The sequence below is a fragment of the Anoplolepis gracilipes genome, chromosome 12, assembly GCF_047496725.1.
Source record: "Anoplolepis gracilipes chromosome 12, ASM4749672v1, whole genome shotgun sequence".
NCBI classification, from domain to species: domain Eukaryota; kingdom Metazoa; phylum Arthropoda; class Insecta; order Hymenoptera; family Formicidae; genus Anoplolepis; species Anoplolepis gracilipes.
Window position 1 is genome coordinate 3,425,891 of NC_132981.1, and position 20,562 is coordinate 3,446,452.

The window sequence follows — 20,562 nt, forward strand, 5'->3', positions numbered from 1 at the left end:
CAGTGGTGCGACTCGAGCAATTTAATAACTTCCGTAAAGTCTACGTACCTTCTCAACGCCATCCGCGGATTTGAGCCCTCATCCTCTGGGATGCCGATATGGCCGACCTGGAACTGCGAGCCGGGACCCCATACGAGTCTCTGTATCGTATTTCTGGGTCGCTCCGGCCTGATCCTCTCGCAGGAATTGATGCCTGGAGGTGATACGGTCTGCCTGCTCATCTTCATCCACCTTTTTCACGTTTTATTTTTCTAACGCCTATCGTTTTTGATAGGCTCCCGGAACTCGTATTTATTTATTCCCCTTATCGCGTGACGGCGGGGGGGGGGGGGAAAGGGGGTTTAGGTTAAAAACGTCACTCGAGAATTGCTTTTATCGTGCTTCCCGGCTCTTCGGAACGCACCGTTCAACACACATCCACTTCTCGGATCGGCTTTTCTTTCACCGCTACTTTGGAACTTTCACGATCCTTTCTCCCTGTCCTCGATGCGATCTTTGACCCGCCAGCCACGCGTCTTCGTGAACCCTGGGTCGCCGCCCCACCTCTCGCAAATTGATACTTTTTACGGCATACTCGAGGGCGAGTCTGTCGCGACGATGACTCTTTACCTGTGTGCCTTTTAGCTGCCTTCGCAATCGCAAGTTTCCGTCAATCAAATCGATTTCAATGTTTTCTGATGGGCTTTTTCGTATAGTAAAAAGTATAGCGATTTTAATAAATATAAATATTTTACGAGAGAGAAATTGTGTATTTGTGACACCGATTGAATTCAATGGTTTTAATTAAAATTTCACAGATACAGATTTTTTCGGATCTCCCAGATTTTTTCAAAAAACAATGGTTTCCAAGATTATCCGTTTGTTTCTTTTTGCGAGAAAAGGTTTTTTAATCGTAAACACTGTTGGATTGATTTCTCTTAAGTAAATAGTAATTTAATTCTATTCTCATTTGAATCAATATCTTGGTTTCTTCGTTAATATTATTCTTCGATCATTCGCATCCTACAGGTAACATTAATTAACAAGTGTTTAATCAATTTGTTTTCTCATTCTTCAACTCGGTCTATTTTTATTGGAAAAATTTCCAATAAAAAATCGAATGCATATGTAAGATATGTCAAAATTACGTTGAAATAATTTTGCTTTGCACACACCAGTTGAATACCTTCCTAACGATAAAGTTTAAAAATCGACTCTTTATTTTATAATCGTATCCATTAGAGCGACGCGTGCTGATTACTCTCGCTCGACCCCTCGTTTTTCTTCGCTTTGACTTCACTTTGTCCTTGACGAGGTTAGCCCTTCCTTTCTCTCCCTCACGATTTTCCGCACGTCTGGTCTCTGGCAGAAACGTAACCTGCCTCGAGGCAGACCGTCGTCTAATTTTCTAGCCGCTATTCTCTCCCACACGGGCACTTCTTCGCAATTCTTCGCTGAGAAACAGCCGGCAGGAACATTTTATTCTTAATTCACTTTTCTACTTGAACCTTTCATCTCTTTCAACCTCGTTTCTTCACTTGTTGAATCTCGATCTTCGACATCGCCAGTGCTAAACAAGTCTCATTATTGTCTCATGCGATTTTCTTTGTGGCCCGCTTAGATTGATCGATTGATCTCTCTACAACGATCTCTCGATTCTCTTCACTTGCAAGAACGCCCGAGGTCGATTAACGATTTTTTGACTTTCTTCCCTCTAGCGAAATACGCATCCTTCTCTCTCGTTCGTCTGTTTTTTCGCGTCTCTTTCTCACAAATCTCTTTCCGTCTGGTCCTCGAATACGAAACGCGAACTGGCCTACAGCCTCGGGGCAGACCGGCCCACTTCCTCGCGAGCCGAGCTGGACCTGCGAACAGAATTATTCACTGTACGAGTCGCGTTCTTTCTCGATATATATATATATATATATATATATATATGTATATATAGATATATATATATATATATACACACGTCCAGGCGAAATGTTTTTACGCGCCCGGCGCGATGCAATCCACGTGGGATGTGTCGAGGGATTCGCATAAATTTACGATATATCTGTCTCTCGTAAAATAAGCGCCAAAACTCAATCATGGCAAAATCCTACTGTATGCAAAGTGTCTCAGCGCTATCAGAAAACATCTTAGTGAGTGATATCTTGGTGAATTTGAAGCGGATTTTTCCCTTGCCTAAAGTTTTATCTTTATTTATTTCTATACTTTTTCTCACATATAGTTTTCAACTAAATTAAATTTTTTATAATTAAATACTGCGTTTTGAAATAATATTAGAGCACAAATCTAACTTGAAAATAATTAAAATATAATTAAAAAATAATTAAAATATACACGAAAGTTTTATTATCTACTCATATACATAAATGAAATTTAATTTGTGCCTGTTTATTCTTTAATGCAAAGTATATTTTTTTCATAATTATAGACTTTTCTGAAAATTTTTTGTAAAGAAAAAGCGACGCCAAGAACGATGAAGTTCCGAACAAGTTTGACATTAATGTTTCAAGATATACGGTCTTCGATTTCCTTAAAAGCGAGCGCTGTAAAACAAGAAGGTGGAAAAATAAAAGTAAATTCAAACAGAAAGTTATCAAAAATGGAAGGAGTATCCATTTTTCTTTTATAACAGTTTTCTTGTATACTTGCTACACGTGCGCGCATCCTGGTAGAATAAAATATTTGCCGTTAGCGATGCGACACTCTATAGTGACAGAAATGGTCCATGCATGATGCATCGGATCTCGCAACTGCGGTGTATAATCTCGCCAGCGCATCACAGATGCCTAGCAAATTTCCGTATACCTTTGTTGAAAACATGTGCCCTTTATGGTATAAAATTCACGGACGAGAGAAAGATATTGAAAGATTTTATGCGAGAGAGAAAATGGGACGAGAATAGAAAAATGGATATCTGCAATGAATAATTTGGAATAATATAAGCATCACTTAGTAACGATGAATATAAAGTAAGTACATGCATCGATTTGAACAGTTATTGTAGCTAAAGTCGATTGTGAAGCAGTTTCTACGTTAAAAAATATTATTATATGATATATAGAGTATTTGCGTTTTGTTTAAATTTTTAATACGGCAATGAAATAATTGGTGAGTGATTAATGTGTCAGCTGTGTTTTTTTTTTTTTTTTTTTTTAGTAGAGTATTTAACGTTTTTCCGCAAATTATTATACCACCATTAAAGAATATACGAGTTTGGTCGTACTTTATTTGCATAAGGTAACAAATTTTTTTAATTACTTTAATTATGCTTATGCGCACAGAATTCGTTATTTTAGTGTGGTTCTCGGAATTTTTAAGTTTCTATTAACTTAACTAATTTTTGGGAATACCGTAATGAGTTTTAACATAATTCATGCTGCATTTAATAAAAATATCGAGAGAAAATGTTTTAAGTTAATTAAATAACCATTTATTATGAAACCTGTTTGTGATGGAATGAAGTCTTATTTAGAAAATGTTAATTGAATGAAGTCTAAATTTTAATTTAGCTATTTGAAAACATGATTACAAATGAATGTGCTAAACTTATTATATGTGTATGATTTTATTCTCGAATTTATTTAAACATCAGATAAAACAACTTTAAATTGTAAACTATGAAAATATATGAGTAGAGTAAGAAAGTTTCTAAGTTCTTTCTTAAATTCTATTTAAGAAAAAATATTCTTAATTAATTTCTCATCATGATTTTTCCACTGTATTAAAAATCTCGAATGCAAACTCAATATTATATATATATATATATATATATAATTTATCGTACTTTGAAATCAGAGAAATATACAAATATATTAACGCGTTTTATCATTCCAATTCTATATAACAATCTTTTTATTTTTTTGTACATTCTAACTTTTATTTTATATTATTTTCTTTTATATTTACAAACCTACATAAAAGTTTTTAATTAATTCTTATGGTAAGTTTATATACATTAAAAATAAAAAGTGAATAATGAGAAAAGAGATATCTTGATATTTCGGATAAATTACGAGTACTTATTTTCAATGAGATAATCTTGAATTCGGTCATTTTTTGAAATAATTCTTTAAATCTTTTATATAAGTTTTTGTAAATAGTTACTCCTCATTATTTCTTATACATATATAATTATTTATTCTTCTACTTAAACTTCCCATAAGAAACTAAACTATGTTAATTGAAGACTTACAAGAGTTACTGTAATAATGGCGCACTTCTGAGCCTTAAATCCAAAATATCCACACTGCGAACAAACTTTTCTTCGAGAAGCAGTCCGTGCGAAGGGTCTCAGCTTTAGAATGACTTAAGATCCAAGAACTTCACGGCAAGCACGTTCACAGTATCGCGAAATCGTAACGCGTGATCGAATCCGTTTGTGCTTATCTAAGACCGCCGAGCTTCTGGCGACGATGCGTGTTTTTGCTGGCGAATTTCGAATGATACGACATGTCGTGTTGGTTGTGAATGCGAGTAACGAAGTTGCCGTTCGTCTTCGGGAATACGTGAGATCCCGGTTCGGAAGGTTGGTGGTGGAAGAAGAGTGGAGGATCTCTTTCTCTCTCCCTCGAGAGGGCCGAGAACGACTCTCACAAAATCCTCGGACACGTGGGATGACGAGGAATGGGGATTGAGACAGGGAGTAAGAAGAGGAAAGAGACGATTGGAAAAAAAAAAGAACGGAAGAGAAAGAAGGAGACAGGAAAGAAAGACACCAAGCGAAAGACGACAAATAACTCTGTGTGAATGAGTGAGCGCGCGAGCGAGAGAGAAAGCGATAGGAGGAGTGAAGAAGAACATGTATAGAAAGATACTTCAAAATACTCTAGAAGCATGAGTAGAAGCCATCTGTGCTACGATGGTATTCGCAACATTAGTTGTAGGATGTGAATATCATCGATATTAACGCCTCGAGCAATCAATAGAGATGGAAGAAAACGGAAGAGACAAATGGTTTCGAAAAACGAACGAGCACAAAGCAGCCGCGTATCGAGATGATTTGCTTTCTCTATTATTCTTTGCGCGAGAACATCTTCGCAGTCGTTAATGCCATAAAAATTACCATTTAGAAATAAATTTCGATAGCCTTATCAATTCATCTGTTGGAGAGCTACAAAGTAACGAGCTTTAACGAGCTCCGGATTACGCAGCTTCCCCTCGATGAAGAGAAGGAGGAAAAGACAGTTGTGAACAGCCGTTTGAGAAAAACCTGATCTGCCTCGGGGGGGGGGGGGAGGGGGGGGAGCGGCAGGGGGGCGGAAAGGAGAAAAGAAGAGGGGGACAGGGGCTGCCGATCTACCGCTGCTGACGACGACCTACTGTCCTGCATACCGCTACTCGGCACAATCTACCGCAAGAGGAACCGAACACCCGGTGGACAGCATCTAGAGGCTTCCTTTCAGGCGTGTATGCGCCGACGAACCGATGATTATTTAGGCACGCATTTCCTTCCACAATCATTCGCGGCCGATAGTAGAGAGTTTACCGGAGAAAGGTGAGATGCCGATTCACTTCGTGTGTCGAGCGATCCGCAAACTTTTCCCACTAAATCACACGCGTGCGCGAATGCTTTCTAACGAGAGGATGTCCTTTTCCGGCGACGACGTGTCGAATGAACCTGGATTAGAGCTTATATTTCCTGCGGGAAATTTCGGGAAAATACGAACGAAATTTTCTTTACGTCGGATTAATTTTAACCGCCAAGTTTAACTGGCCGTCATCTGTCATTTCCTGATTCGAGTTTTGGAACAGTAACGTGGAATTAAATCAATTGAAATTAATGGAAACCGATGAAACTGATTTTAAAAGATGAGAGGAAAGGTTCGATGAAATAAAATACAGAAATGATCAATTTTCGAGTTTAATTTGCTGTATTATATATGCTGTATTAATATCGGAATTTGCAAATCGTTATGTGTTGAGTTGCTTTTTTGATTATTCACTAATATACTCTCTCTCTCTCTCTTTGTTGCTCTCAATTTAATAAAATCAAATAAAAAATTTTGCATGTACTTTAAGTAACATGCATTTTATAATGCAAATTGATGCATTAAAATACGAATAAGAGCGTTCTGCAAACAATGGATATTTTCGAATATGTGAACAATTGTATATGATTAAATTCTTTTCTTTGCATAACCGAACGCTTAACATTGTAATTGCAATGTTGTGCATACAAATTTATAAAACAATAAACACCTCAGATATTTCAATGAATACAGAGAACTATATGGATTTAAGTAATATGCCAAACACCGACTATTATTTTGCCAGTATTGTGTGATTTTCATAAAAGGAAATATATTACTCAAAAATACATCGCAATTAACATTATATTCAAATGCATTGCCAATTATTTTTCTATTTCTGCCTTTCTCTTTAACGCCAACTCATTACATTTGTGTTGTAAATATTTTTGTTCTTGTAAATAATATTCTATACATTTTTGCGATATAAAATATCATTTTCGAAAACTCTATTTATCTGCTGAATTTCTCACCGAAAACAGAAGTCGCGATAGTATTAATCACGTCATATGGTATATCAAAAATATTTCGTCTAAACGAAATATTTTTAGAATACACTCGATCGACAATAGCTTTTATAAAAAAACACCCAGTTTTGGATTATTTGTTTTATCAAAGCAAACAAACAAAATTTATTGTCTGTGACTCGGAAAGGTTAGTTAAATTTCCAAAAGCAGAGAACAGTTCTCGCACTGAATTTGTTTAAAATTCAGTCCTGGTTGAGTTACACGCATTGGTATTCCGCAATACATCTGAAATCTAATACATCTCGATTTCGCGCGTTTGCAATTTTTCTAATCTGAATTCCAATTTTGATGGATTGTTTTGTATATTCCCAAGTTTTTTCCATTTTTATTTTTTCTGTAACTGTAGCACGCGTCATTTTAATTCCGCACTAAAAAATTATATTATCATTACATTTATACATTCGATTAACTTTGATACAATTTTTATGAACTATTGCAATATTATTTTTATGCAGCAAAAATCAAACAACTATTTTTTATGAATTTTTATTTAAAAATAAATTTTATGTAATATGCGATTTTTTATGTAATAATTAAATATAATATTTATTTAAAGAATACGAAAAATAATTGTTTGATTTTTGTTGCATAAAAATAATATTGCAATTGTTATTCATAAAAATTGTAAAAATTTGTTTTTATCTTTAGATAAAAAGATATAACATCATATTTTTATATGCAAGATGTTTTCTCTAACTAGAATACTTAGAATATCTCTATTACTTTTGATGATACGAAAAAAAAGTCAAAGGCAAAAATTATTTGATTCACAAAAGAAACAGAGATATTCTAAGTACGCTCTAATTAGAGAAAATACCTTGTACACTGTGTGTACATACATATATATTCTATTATTATCATGGAAATTTTTATCTGCAAGTATAAATAATATCCTTGTTTCATCGTTAAGAATTCAAATCGTCTCTCTTGCAAAATTTTAGTTGAATAAAGATTATCATATAGCGCTTTTGTCCTTGTGCAGCTTCTCAAAGTAATTTTAGTTAAGATCCAGTGGGTATATATTTAAGATAACGATAATAATCATTGCATTTATGCATACTAATGTGAATACGCATGATTAAACTATGTATATAGCCGTCAATTTACATTCGTCTACGTGCAAATGCTATTGTGACTTTTTGATTTTGGATTTTACTTGACTTTTTTTTCACTGTACAAATTAATTTTACAGGCATTACACAACGAAAAAATTTTGATTCGTATTAAGATAACTATAAACGAATAAGAAAGTAAAAATTTCAAATATGTTTTAGAAATTCTGTATGTAGATAATTTATAATTTATTACATATATATACGAATTTATATTTTAATTAACTCGATGAATGCAATGTTTCAAAAAATGCAATATATCCATAGTAATAAATAACGTTTTGTATAATAGGATCATTGAGGACATTTACAATTATAAAAATATATTTTAAGTATTTTTCTAAATTTAATTATTCATTGATATTTATACAAATGTAGTAATAAATATATTGTACAAAGCTTTATGAAAAGCTTTAGATGAGAAGGACTTTTCACTATGAAGCATTTTTGACGCGTGTTTATGACGTTATATTTTGGGTATTCATACCAAAAGCGTTACGTCTCATTTAAATAATGCAAATTGCAATCGCGTTTCGTATTCAAGTAGTCGCAAATGTGTTGAGTTATATTCGACATCAATCTTGGAAACATGAAATGGACAAGCGCACAGTTGCCTTTTACATTTAATTCACGCTCGCTTTTTTGAAAGCATTCTCTTTGAGAATGTAAATTTTTAGCATCTCGCTATTACACCGAGATACGGCAATAGCTTTTCACGTGTAGTTATTCATTAATACTCATTCAGTTTAATTTAGTATTATAAATGTGCGACAAAAGATTACATCTTGTCTAGTATATGATTATGTAGAAAAATGCAATTAATCATTCGGATTTTAAAAATCTTTGCTCAAAAATCACAAACGCATTTCGTTTTCGATAAGATTATTTCGTAGCTTGATTATTTTTTCGCTTCTACGGTCGAAATCATTGCTGTCGATCAAAACGTAACGGGATTTGGATATACTCGGATTCTGCGACACAGCGTATCTATCTATCCTATTACAACAGTACGGATAATACGATTTTTTCGTGATAGACTTTCAATTTACGTTTCACGATCATCACTTGAGCAAAAGTTTTATTCGCGAAAAGCTTGATGCGATTTTCATATGGAGATAAAATCTCGTAAAGATATACAGATGCACGTGTGACGATTAGCTCATTCTTGTTCACACGGATTTTTTTTGTGGCGGTGATGAAATGAATTACAGGACGATTAACCGCACGTCGCGACAAACTGAGATCGGTAATACAATTTTTTCAATGCGAATTTTTTCCGTAAATAAATATAGACATTTAATCTTACAAAAGCGATTCAATCTTTGCCAAAATTCAATATCAGTGTAGCACAATTTTTTATATTTAATATTTGTTAGTTTTTATATTAATTTTATTTTATTTTATTATATTATTTTTTAACATATTAATTTCATTTTAATATATTATTTTAAATCTATTTTTTAATTGTAAATGTATTAATTTTATAATTTTATAATTATTAATTTTATATAATTTATAATTTATTATTTTTAATTTATTTTGATATCGTCTATTTTTGTCTTACGGATGAAATTAATTAATTAAATTAATTACGCTTGATTCGTAATTTTCAATATTTATGCATTTTGCGCAGTTAGACTGTTTTGCGTAAAATGTTTGAAGTATAATGCGTTATTTGTAATTGCATGATATGAAAATATTACTTGAGAATATTATAATTATCAAGTTGATAATTAAAAATTATTCGTGCATAATGCATATGAAGTTCAAACGAACTTAATTATACATTATTTATACGTAACTTTAGTATGAATTATTAGTGTCTTTCTATAAATTGAAGAAATTTTTAGTTATTTGCTATGCTGTGTGACATAACACAACATTAAAGTATATATAATTATTACATGATTATTGTGTAATAAATTTGTGAATAAATCAATAATTATTGCAGAGTCACTAGCCATATCGTAATCAATTTTGCATATTAATTTTGAGTAATTTAATTTTAATTTTACGTTTAATTAATTGTTACAAATTATTGCACTTACTAGTGTAATTAATAAACTTTCGTGTTGATACATACATCGTTGTCGTCTCTTGGGATTTTCTAGTACAAAGAACGAAATGGTTTGTAATAACTGAGGGAATTAAATTTTTTTTTTTTTTTTTGCAAACAGAAAATGGAAGTGCTAACTTCTTTTCTCTCTTGTTTTATGTGCGCAAATTACGGATTTACATCAGATATTACTATAGAATTTGTTATTTTGTTGAAAATTTCATAAATATATAATTTTTTAATTGCATTATCTGTTGCTATCTATCTTACATTAGAAATTCAATTTACAGAACATTGCGATTTGATATATAATTATTTTTTAATTACTTAGAAAATTGCTTATTAAGAATACTATTATTATCTTATATACAGAAAAGTATATATTATTAAGGTTATTTCAGAATTTTAAAATAAACTTTTTAATTTAATATAAACGCGCAAGTTTTCGAGAAACCTTTTAGAACATGTTTGTTCTATAAGCAAAAAATGTTTTTTAATTTATTACTACGAAATACAATTAAAATTACTATTAATAACAATTAATATTTAACAACCACGTCACGCGCAGAAGTTATATTTACGACATGAATTCAAAAGGACATAAGAGTGAAATTAAATTGCTTTTTGAAAATTACTACATTTTCTATGTATGAACTTACAATTAGACAAATAATCAATACAAATGTCGCGAAAGGAAATCAATAATTTTTGCTTTTTTAATTCGGGGCCATTGTTCTATTCTACGTGTAAGTGATTAAATCTGCTTGTTCCAATTAAGGCGTTGATCGTGCAAATATGTGCCACGGGTCATTGATATAAAACGAGGACGACGAGAGCGAACACAAACCCGCTGGAGAAAGATTACAATATATACGCTCGGGACACGACGAATATCCTGCCGGGGTTCCTTTTTTCTAACGGCATGTACATCAGTTTTTATCTCAGAGCCATTTGTAAATGAAATATCGAACCTCGACTCCGACAGTCGTGATATACCGAGTGCCAGTGATAATCTTCACGGTTGCTCGAGAGCGGCCCGCTTTATCATTCCATATTAATCCAACTCCGGCGCCTTTGTCTCAAACTGTTCTTCGACACGTTCTCGTTTCACTGACTTAAAGGACGCTTCGTCACTGTAGACGCCTCTCTTTGTAATAAAGTACTTGTATGGATTACAATTCTTTGTTTTGCAGGGAACGTAATGTAGGACGTAGGCTATACGCCCGAAAGGAAATGCATCTCTCTGTTTCTAGCGGTACAACTGCTATTCTTTCTAATTTATTCATTTCTTTACCACATTTCTTATATTGACATATATTAAAGCTTATGCACTATTTAGTGAAACGTCAAATTTTTATTTGACGTTTCACCTCAACATAATGCAAAGTTGTAAAAATTATACAATTGGATGAAATCGATTATGATTTGTAAGAATGCCCTAAGATGATATTACATATGTCAAGTTGGCTTCTTATTATAAAAAATTTAAAAAAATGATTAGAGTTCCGTCATTTAAAGCACTAAAAATGGCACTTGAAGGTACGGGGGGTCAACTTTACATTTTTCGCAACTTTAAGGCGGTATAACTTTTTTATTATCGACTTTAGAGCCTTATGTTAGTTATTAAGGTTAATTGTTAGAATTAACTCTTTGAGGAGTCATCAGAACTCTCAACAAAACTATCGATTTCCGACAAAAATTTTCACCCTATAAGACTTTAAATATTCGTCTTATCGAGGTGAAAATTTTTCTCGATAACCAGTAGTTCTCCCAGTAGTCGACTGCCTTCTAGTAGTCCCTCCGAAGAGTTTTAACGATTTTTCTTAATAATTGAAGCGAAATAAAAAAAAGTTCTCGCTGGTCAAAGTTTCGATTTCGGAAATTTTCTAAATCCCACAGGGGTAATTTGTTCCGTATTCGACAGTTCTTTCTCCTTTGTATTACTTAGTAAACTTGTTTTATTTGTACACACACATACACACATATATAGTAATATATGCGCAAAAGATGACTTTTGATATCTTCTTCTTCGGTGTAGACTTCCTCGACTATTTTACATGCAGAGATCTAAGTTTAACTAAAGGAACAACTCGGAACGTTTTCGATGTGCGGTGACAGTTAGGATTGCCACATGACGCACGTGTCAGCCATGATGCTAGTGGTTAGAGGAAGTCATTTTCGCACTGGTGCAAAATCCGCTCCAAGTATAGTCACGTTTGCCGCCTCGTATTAATTTGACGTTACGTGCAGAGAGATTCTGAAAGATTCCGTTATCGTCCCTTCTACGCGTGCGCACTTCGCGTTAAGAGATCGGCACGTAAATTACAGCTGCTTCTCTCGCGCGAGCAGAGTAGCGTAATTTGCGTGGAATGCACATAAGGAGAGACATATGTTGTGTATCTGATGTTTGACAGGATCCTTTCCAGAATTCTTCAGCGAAATATTTTAATTAGTTTAGATATATTTTGTGTGACGAAAGGCGCGATAATAGATAAGAGGATCAATAAAGAATAAAAAATTCTGATGGTAATTTATTCGCGCGGATACAAGTGAATTTGTATTTTACTAGAAATATTTAATAAACAGAAAAAAAGGAAAGTTCTTTTTTTATTAGATTTTTGATAAATATACGATGCAACGATTATTTCTAAAGATGGTTCCGCTTATCTATCGTATGGCTTTGTCGCTTTCATCTCTCGAAGCTCTGCTTCTTGAATTTCCGTCGAAATATCTCGGTCCGATTGCAGTCTTTTGGTATTTCTGAGACATTGAAATTTGATCGAGAACGCATTACACTCTTGGCGCGTCGCGTTAGTATCCTCCAACCGGCTGGAAGCCGGAGACTTTCTCCGCGACACTTTAAAACTGGTGCTATGACACGACACAGTCTCGTTCGATTCGTTTGCCGGAGAGCGAATCTTCCATTCGTCGGAAATTGCCAACATAGATTCACATATCAGTATGTCAGGGATACTGAGAATGAGCGCGATCAAGTCTGCGCTCTTGAAAAATGCTGATTCGCTGCAGCAACCTTTTCTATTAATTCTCTAAATACATTTTTAAAAAGATACATAAAAATGGAGAATGTCTGTGTATCACTAAATATAGCTATTGCATATTCAATACATCAAATATTTCGTAGATATGCACATCAAATATTATATTCTGACTACAATTAATGCGTGCATATAATTTGCAGCATAAAATACATAGAATTAGGATCGAATGAAATGATTGTAGATAAGTTTACATGATCATGTCAATTCATTGATATATGTGTTAATCTCGCTTAATTAAAACAATACGGAAAATTAATCCCGTTAGATCGCTCGTAAACGCACATAACAATGTGACGCATCGAGCCATATCTTGATCCAGCAAACTCAATATTCGCGACTTGAACGAGAATACTCGATAAACGAAAATGTGTGTGTGTGTGTGTGTGTGTATGTATATATTTGCCCGGTATTAAATCCGCAGAGTAACAAGCGCAATCTCTTGCACTCGCTCTGGTTAACCCGGATTTGATTAACGCGCGGGAATGCAAATTGCGTACAAATGATCGACACATTTGCTCATAATTTACCGTGAAACAAGTGGGAATAAATTCGAGAAAGGATAGTAAAAAAGCAATAATATTATTATTAAAGACACACAATTTATCGCGTTGATTTTCTACTTTCTCCCGATTACAGTCTCCCTCTTCGATGAATCTATATAGAATCATCGAAGTTTTTATTTTTGTAGTATTCGTGATTGGATGCTATTTTTTTTAATTTGTTTTAAAAATCCGATAGTTTATTTTTTTTTAGAAATAAATGGTATTTTTCGTTGAATTGAAATGTATCATCTAGATACTGTCCATTATTTTTAGTGTCGTCTATTGCTGATTTTTTAAACAAATATTGTGTGATATGTATCGTACCATATATGTACATGAGACAGCAGCTTTTTTTATTTTACTTTGCTACTATATATTTAAATTTAGTTAAAATCATTTTTGTTAGTAGTAACGGTAGAAAGTTAAAATCTTATTAGATATTTTAGTTTATAAATCTTTTCATACATTTTTGATCACAAATTAAGTTTCTGCAAAATCTGTACATATTTTATAAATAATCTCGCTTATATGAACTATATGAATTATATTGATAAATTATTATTATCAATTTGATATATATAGAGAAAGGATTATTTAATATCTTTAATTATTAAAAAATTTTTTAATTTTAAATATTTTAATATACATATATTTAAAAATATTATTTAAAAAAACACATGACCTCAATAACCTTCTAATTAATTAAACTTATCATTTCTAAAGCTAGAATAAAAATGATAATTTTGAAGATTTTGAAGATTTCTTTTTGTATATGATCCACGTATATTTTTATTATAAGTTTAAAATAAAATTTTGCTCTCTACGAAAGACACTTTGTAATATTTATTACATCTATTTTTGAATAAAGACGAAAATATGGAAAATAAAAGCAATATATGTTCCAACGTTCCCTAAAAACTTGTAGATCGCAGATATATAATGCAGTGTATTGGAAGCTTTAAAAAACAAAAAGCTAAGCGGTAAAAATGAAGAGCGACGCGAGCTAGACATTCATCTCATCGTTATCCATTCGACGCGCCCGACAGACTTTTGAATATTTACGCTCTGGTATGCACATTTAACCGCGTATGGACGATGACGTGGGTGGCGAAATCACATGCAGGCAGTTTGAAATGGCAGTGATACATATACATATTTTTTTGCCATTCGTCCGAGCAATCGTGAAAAGATTTTCGCGAATAGGTTTTGCGAATCGATTATGACGACGTAAAAATTTCCTGTACATTCACAGTAAACTAATACTCAATAGTTAGGATGAATAGTATTCAATAATCTTGTTATGCTATTTTAAAAGTCCAAAAATATTTTATTACAAAAATATTTTACTCTATTTGTGTGTTTACGAATTTTTGTCATGAAAAACGACTACTAGTTTAATAAATGGCAATAATAATATAAATGTAAGACTTAAATAAAATATATATGTGTAATGTAATTAAAAATAAAATTATTTAACCTATATATATATATATATATATATATATATATATATATGTATGTATGTGTGTGTGTGTGTGTGTGTAAAATAACTTTATATCTGTATTCTTTTATATAAAAATTACGCATATTATACTCCTCGTATTTATAAAATTGCATTAGTTTATTCGGAAAATGGGAAATGGAAGTTTTATACGCAGACAGATTTTTCATCATCCATCATTACAACTCGCAGAGCGAGTTTGACTTGTTGCACGGATAGCATCAAATAGATATATCGATTTCTAAATTTTCTACGCATGCAAGATAGCTGCAGAATTTATTATACTTTGAGTGAAAGCAAGGGTGAATATTTTTAAAAACTGCAGCCGTAAGTTAAGCGCGTTGTGCAGAGAAAAACGCACAGATATATTGATTTTTTACAGTTATGTATAGATGCACGGTACTGTTGCAGTGTACGCGCGTTGTCGGGGTCTTTGTTACCGTTAAAGATGCGACCCCGCCCGTATATGTATATATATATATATATATATTATATATATTAAAGTAAGCTGTAAGTCAGCATGACGGGATGCTTTATTTTACTTTCATCCCTTTTACGTCACTGATAATCGAGCAGACACGACGAATAATAGATGCGTCCCCTGTGATTGATAACGCTTACTTGTTATTCGAACCGTTTCACCTTCGCTTATTCGTACATTCGAGATGTCAAGACTGATATTTCTCTCTCCTTTTTGCTTGAGTTTTCGATTTCTTTTAAACCATAAATTTAAAAAATTTTTTTAATACTCTGAAATAATATTCTTTCAGAGTTAAAGTTAGCGTAAAATTTTTAAAGGATAAACTTGCGCTCGCGAAAGATTAATGTATAAGATATTCGACGCATTTTACACTCCATAATATTACTCAACAAAAATATTGCAGCGTGTTGGATGTAACTTCTGGTTTCATGGGTTGGATGTTATGCGCAAGATAATATTTCTTGAACCTCTTAAGAACGTTATATTGTATAAAGTTTTGAATAATTATGCAAATATATGGCTGCAGGTATGAATTGATCTATCTATGTAACTGAGTAATAGATATAATAGATGAAAGGTCCATTTATGATGCATTAAGTGAGGATAATATTTGAAAAAATATTTATACATTTTTTATATGCATGAAAAATAAATCTGTTTCGAAGTTTAGATACCCTTTCGCATCGGGTCTTCTTTGCTGTTAGTTTCAAGCTTTAAAGGGACATGGTTATCGCGTTGATCGATCATCCAAATCACCGGCGAAACAATCATTCAAGCTTATCCCCATGAGCTATCAGAGTATGTGATTGCATCGTTAACGTAAATCGAAAAGTTTCGATGTAACACGCTCGTGAGATATGATCAAATAAAAAAAGATTTATTCCTCGAGCTCGGATTTTATTACAGATTTATATAGTAAATAAAGTAAATCTAATATTTTTTATATGCTAGTTTTATACCGTATTGTACCGTATTATATATTTAATGTTATCTATTTTGAAAAGAGAATAAAATGTACGTGTTGAATTTTTTAGTCTTTATCTTTTAATTTTAAAAAATACGAAATGTGTGTGTGAAACGTACGTGAAAATATATATGATCGAATCGAGGTTTTTAATTAAAAAAGTAAATTTTAAAGTATATTGCATTTTGAAAATTTTTAGCGATAACAACGCAAGATTCATTGCATTTACGTTCAGTTGATGCGCTTGCTTGGTTTCTTGGATATGTGTGCGTATGTGTGTATATATAGCGTGCAAATACTATTATTTCGGCAACATTCTTGATTTTTTCCGTATATGAATTCTATTGTCGAAATTTCAATTTTTGGACAATATTCATGGTTTGTACTGAGATCATAAAAGCGTATAAATAAAGCTTCAAGAATTGTGCCAATTATGAATAATTCCAATGCTTGTTAACTAATAAATCCTACGAGGGTATAGATAAATTGCGGCGATAATATCGGACGCATTCTTGACAATAAGATTCTGTACAATAGATTCAATTACCGGAAGCGGAATATTGCCTTGTTGGCTTGGTAACACTTTTATAGAATGTAAAGATACGGTTAACCATTATTCCTCTTAGAGGCTACTCAATTATCCATATTACCTTAATTTCGACGTTTCATAATATTAAGAGTTCTTAGTAGATTCCAAATCAATTTCAAAATCGCTTGAATTATATCTATTTCTACAATTTTTTTACAAATTATGTCTGGTTATAATCATTAAATACGTGATAATCCAAAATTTATAACGTTACTTGTGCGCTGGAAACGATAAGAGAAAATATGTGTATTGTGAGAGAAATTCTGTTGTACAAAAAGTATCCGTCCAGATATTTCAAAATGTCACGGATAAATTTTAAACATCGGTGCAGGTATATCTGTATATAAATAACAATATAACGACACTTCTATGTCAAATGTCACATGTGTATAAGAGTGCATTTTACGCGAGATATGAACAATTTAATCTTTCAGAGTAATAGTAATACCTACTCTGTAGGATTATACTTATGACATCACGAGAGAGAAAACGCGTTTTATCAGGCAGCTTTGGGAGTTTGCCACGTGGAAATACCTACGTCGAAACAGTATTACGATCCGCATGATTGACGATTTCCATTCAACGCGCTTACTTTTCATCTTCAACTCTTATGATTTTTTTCTCTTTCTCTCTCTCTCTCTCTGTCTCCTGTTCGTGCTCGAGACTTGCAGAAATAGGTTGCGAAGCGAGGGGGTATACGCGTTATGTGTCGTGGACGAGGCTTGTGATCGATAGGGTCTAAACCGCCCCTACCAAGCCGCCCCATACCAACGCCATTCCGTCACACCATAACCCACACATACACGCCGTGTTTACCAACACTCTCGCGTCACGTGCATAATGCGATATACATAAATATATAGGGGAAGGGGGTGAGATATCGGTGTTACCAGCGGCGAGAAAGCGCAACTCGTGTTTGCCGACACGAAGTTGCAAAACGATAGGTCTGTCGATACCTTTTCGGTGCGTTGCTATTGTTGCGATTATTTCTTTTTTTCTTTTTCCTGTGAACGTGTATAGGATGTTTCACGCTCTGTTTTTTTTGGATTAAATATAAGCTCATGGATTGTTTTTACAACGAAAATTTCAAATATTTTTCATGACATTTTCATCCGAGATAGAGCCATTTTCGACAGAATATAGGTAGAATACCATGGTATTTGCTTTTATAAAGCCATAAAAATTACTGCAATAAATTAACTGAAAGTTACTATTGCTTTTGAAATTTCTCTTGTTCGCTAAAGAAACATGAGTTTTACACCATTGTTTCGCACAATGGTTCGTTTTATGGAGGAAAACGTGAAAAGCTAAGCCAAGAGATTCAAACAGATTGCGAATATTTCGCTGTATGTATGAAATGATAAATAAACACCATATCTTATATAGATATAACACATATCGTCGCAGAATATCGAAATTTCAGCCTTTTGACGTATTAATCCCGCGAGAGATTCCAGGCTTCTCCTTTCGAACGACATTCTTCGCGTTTCCACGACACGGCTCTTCATTTCGACAAGATATTAATCTTGCAGTCAAGAATTTCTCCGAGCGCACGATATGTAAAATTTTAGACGCGTATTTTAAATCTACAATTGCCTTATCGCTTCTAATCTAGTGTCTACGTATTTGCCGAATGTCTGACAATTCTGTCGAGCTGCATTATTCCTTTTTGTTAATAATATATCAAGCTTATGTCCTTTTTCCCTTCCATATTGCGTACCAAATGCGTATGTATATACGTGTGTCACCTCGAAAAAAGTATCTACAAAATTCCCTTATGAACTCAATATTTATCTATCGAATGTTAATAACTCTGATGTAGAGATAATGCAATTCGGAAACGATGGCACATAAAACAAAAGTCAACAAACTTTGCGGAAGCCGCGTGTGACAGGTGTCAATCGTCTCGACGTGTAGATTGCATGTAAATACAATTGTTCACATAAATATAATTGTGTAGTTGGTGGAATGTTTAAACATTCATTATATATGATCGCTCTATATATATTTCATTTTTTTAAATCGTGTTACTTAAGTCACTTAAAACAATTAAAAGAATGTAATCAATTCTTCATATTATCACTTTATATAATAGTTTTATTTTGTACTAAAAAAAAAAGAGTACTCGCACACATGTCTTGTCGTTAATATTTATTTCTCTTCTGCAAGAGAACGACGCACGTGTCTACAATTTGCTTACTTTATATCTTCGATATCATGCAAACTCGAGTTTATTCAACGTATGTATACTTTAAGATTATATCGCGGTAAAACAGCAAGCATCACGAAGATGGAAATCTTTCATTTTCGCGACATGCTAAGAGTGTGTGCGAGCTCGTGAGTTTTTCCCTCTTGTGGGGTAAATCTGTCTTCGCGAGTGAAATATCCGTGTTTGTGAGTTGAACGCGTAACATGAGAGCCACTCTAAACAGATACGTTTGTTCCGACAGGCGGATAATATCTGTTACAAGTGTGTGTGTCGAAGCAAATTACGGGATCGACCGATCAGGGACGACACAGAGCCTACAACGTTTTCATCTTGGCCGCCAGGCAAATTCGCCCTCTCCATTCATACCGCGCATATTTCCTCCGCGCTATATCTCTCCTCGGGAGCATGCGTAATTACGAGGCCATCTCATGCATTCAGGGTTCACCTGGCTGCTGTATGTATCATATCCGTCCGTCGTTGGGTACAAGCCGGTGTTGGTAACCTCGTTCGCTGAATCAAGGCGGCGGTCCGGTCGGCGAGCACGGCCAATCGAGAACGTTTGCGGTCGGTGAATGACTACGTCGAACAGTGCGCTTGTCAAAGCGCACACCCGATATATAAACGTCGCATAGGAGCATAGGATATGCGTGTGTGTGTGTATGTGTATATGCAAACACTGTCACACAACGTCACGCGTACACGTACACGTGCGCGCTGACAGCGATCTACGAGGGACATCTCGCTGTCCGTCCGTCCGTCCGTTAGCCGCTATAGGCGGGATGTGACAGATTTCACGGGACGACGAGCTAACGAAAAACTAGTCGGCTGTGGCGAGGTGGCGAGAGAGCAGATACTACATCCACCTTCTTTCCTCTCCCCTCGTAATCGTCCCTCTCCGTCCCTCTCGGCACCCCCGGGGCACCCTCTCACTGGCACAGTCGCTTTTATCCGACATTCCGACTGCCAGCCAGCTGTCACGAACCAGACGCTCCAAGTATCCGGCTTGAGAAATATCGCTCGCCTCTATCACAGCTTCGCAACTATTGCCTCGAACGTGGTCGAGATCTCCGAGTGAGTTATTCTTCAATCGCGATACGAGAAGGCTTTTATGGAATTTATCACCCCATCTTACGTGCGAGCATTGATTTTCAGAGATCAAAGAGGACAGGCATGAAATCGTTTTAATATCGATCTTTTATATTGTAAGGAACTAACAAATACATATTCTTGTTATTCTCATAATTTCTTGCTTTTTTTTTTTTAAATATTTGTTTAAAGTATTAAAATATTAAATACTCGTAACCCAGATTATTTATGCGACGAATAATAAGGTGACAGATCGACGTGTCAAGAATTGGAGAGTTCGTTAACTTCTTCCCGGAGGGAATCCGACAAGAATCCTCGTTAAACCCTTCGTCCCTTTCTTAATTCTCTTGCTCATCAGTAACGAGCTCGTCTTAACGAGAATCCTTGTTGCGTAGTAAAGAGAAAAAGGAGTCGACACA

At 34.0% G+C, this 20,562-nt stretch overlaps 1 protein-coding gene across 4 annotated transcripts in view; it reads right to left on the bottom strand.

Moving 5' to 3' along the window:
• The window catches only part of LOC140672049 (uncharacterized), a 54,810-nt gene that overhangs the window by 18,617 nt on the left and 15,631 nt on the right, over positions 1-20,562 (bottom strand). For 3 of the 4 annotated variants that reach the window (XM_072903847.1, XM_072903846.1, XM_072903849.1), the window contains one exon: positions 49-1,844. In XM_072903847.1, the coding sequence (XP_072759948.1) occupies positions 49-227 (179 nt within the window). In that variant the 5' untranslated portion in view covers positions 228-1,844. Of the gene's footprint in view, positions 1-48; positions 1,845-4,183; positions 5,204-20,562 lie in introns of those variants that run through there. The other variant, XM_072903848.1, reaches the window with a different exon arrangement.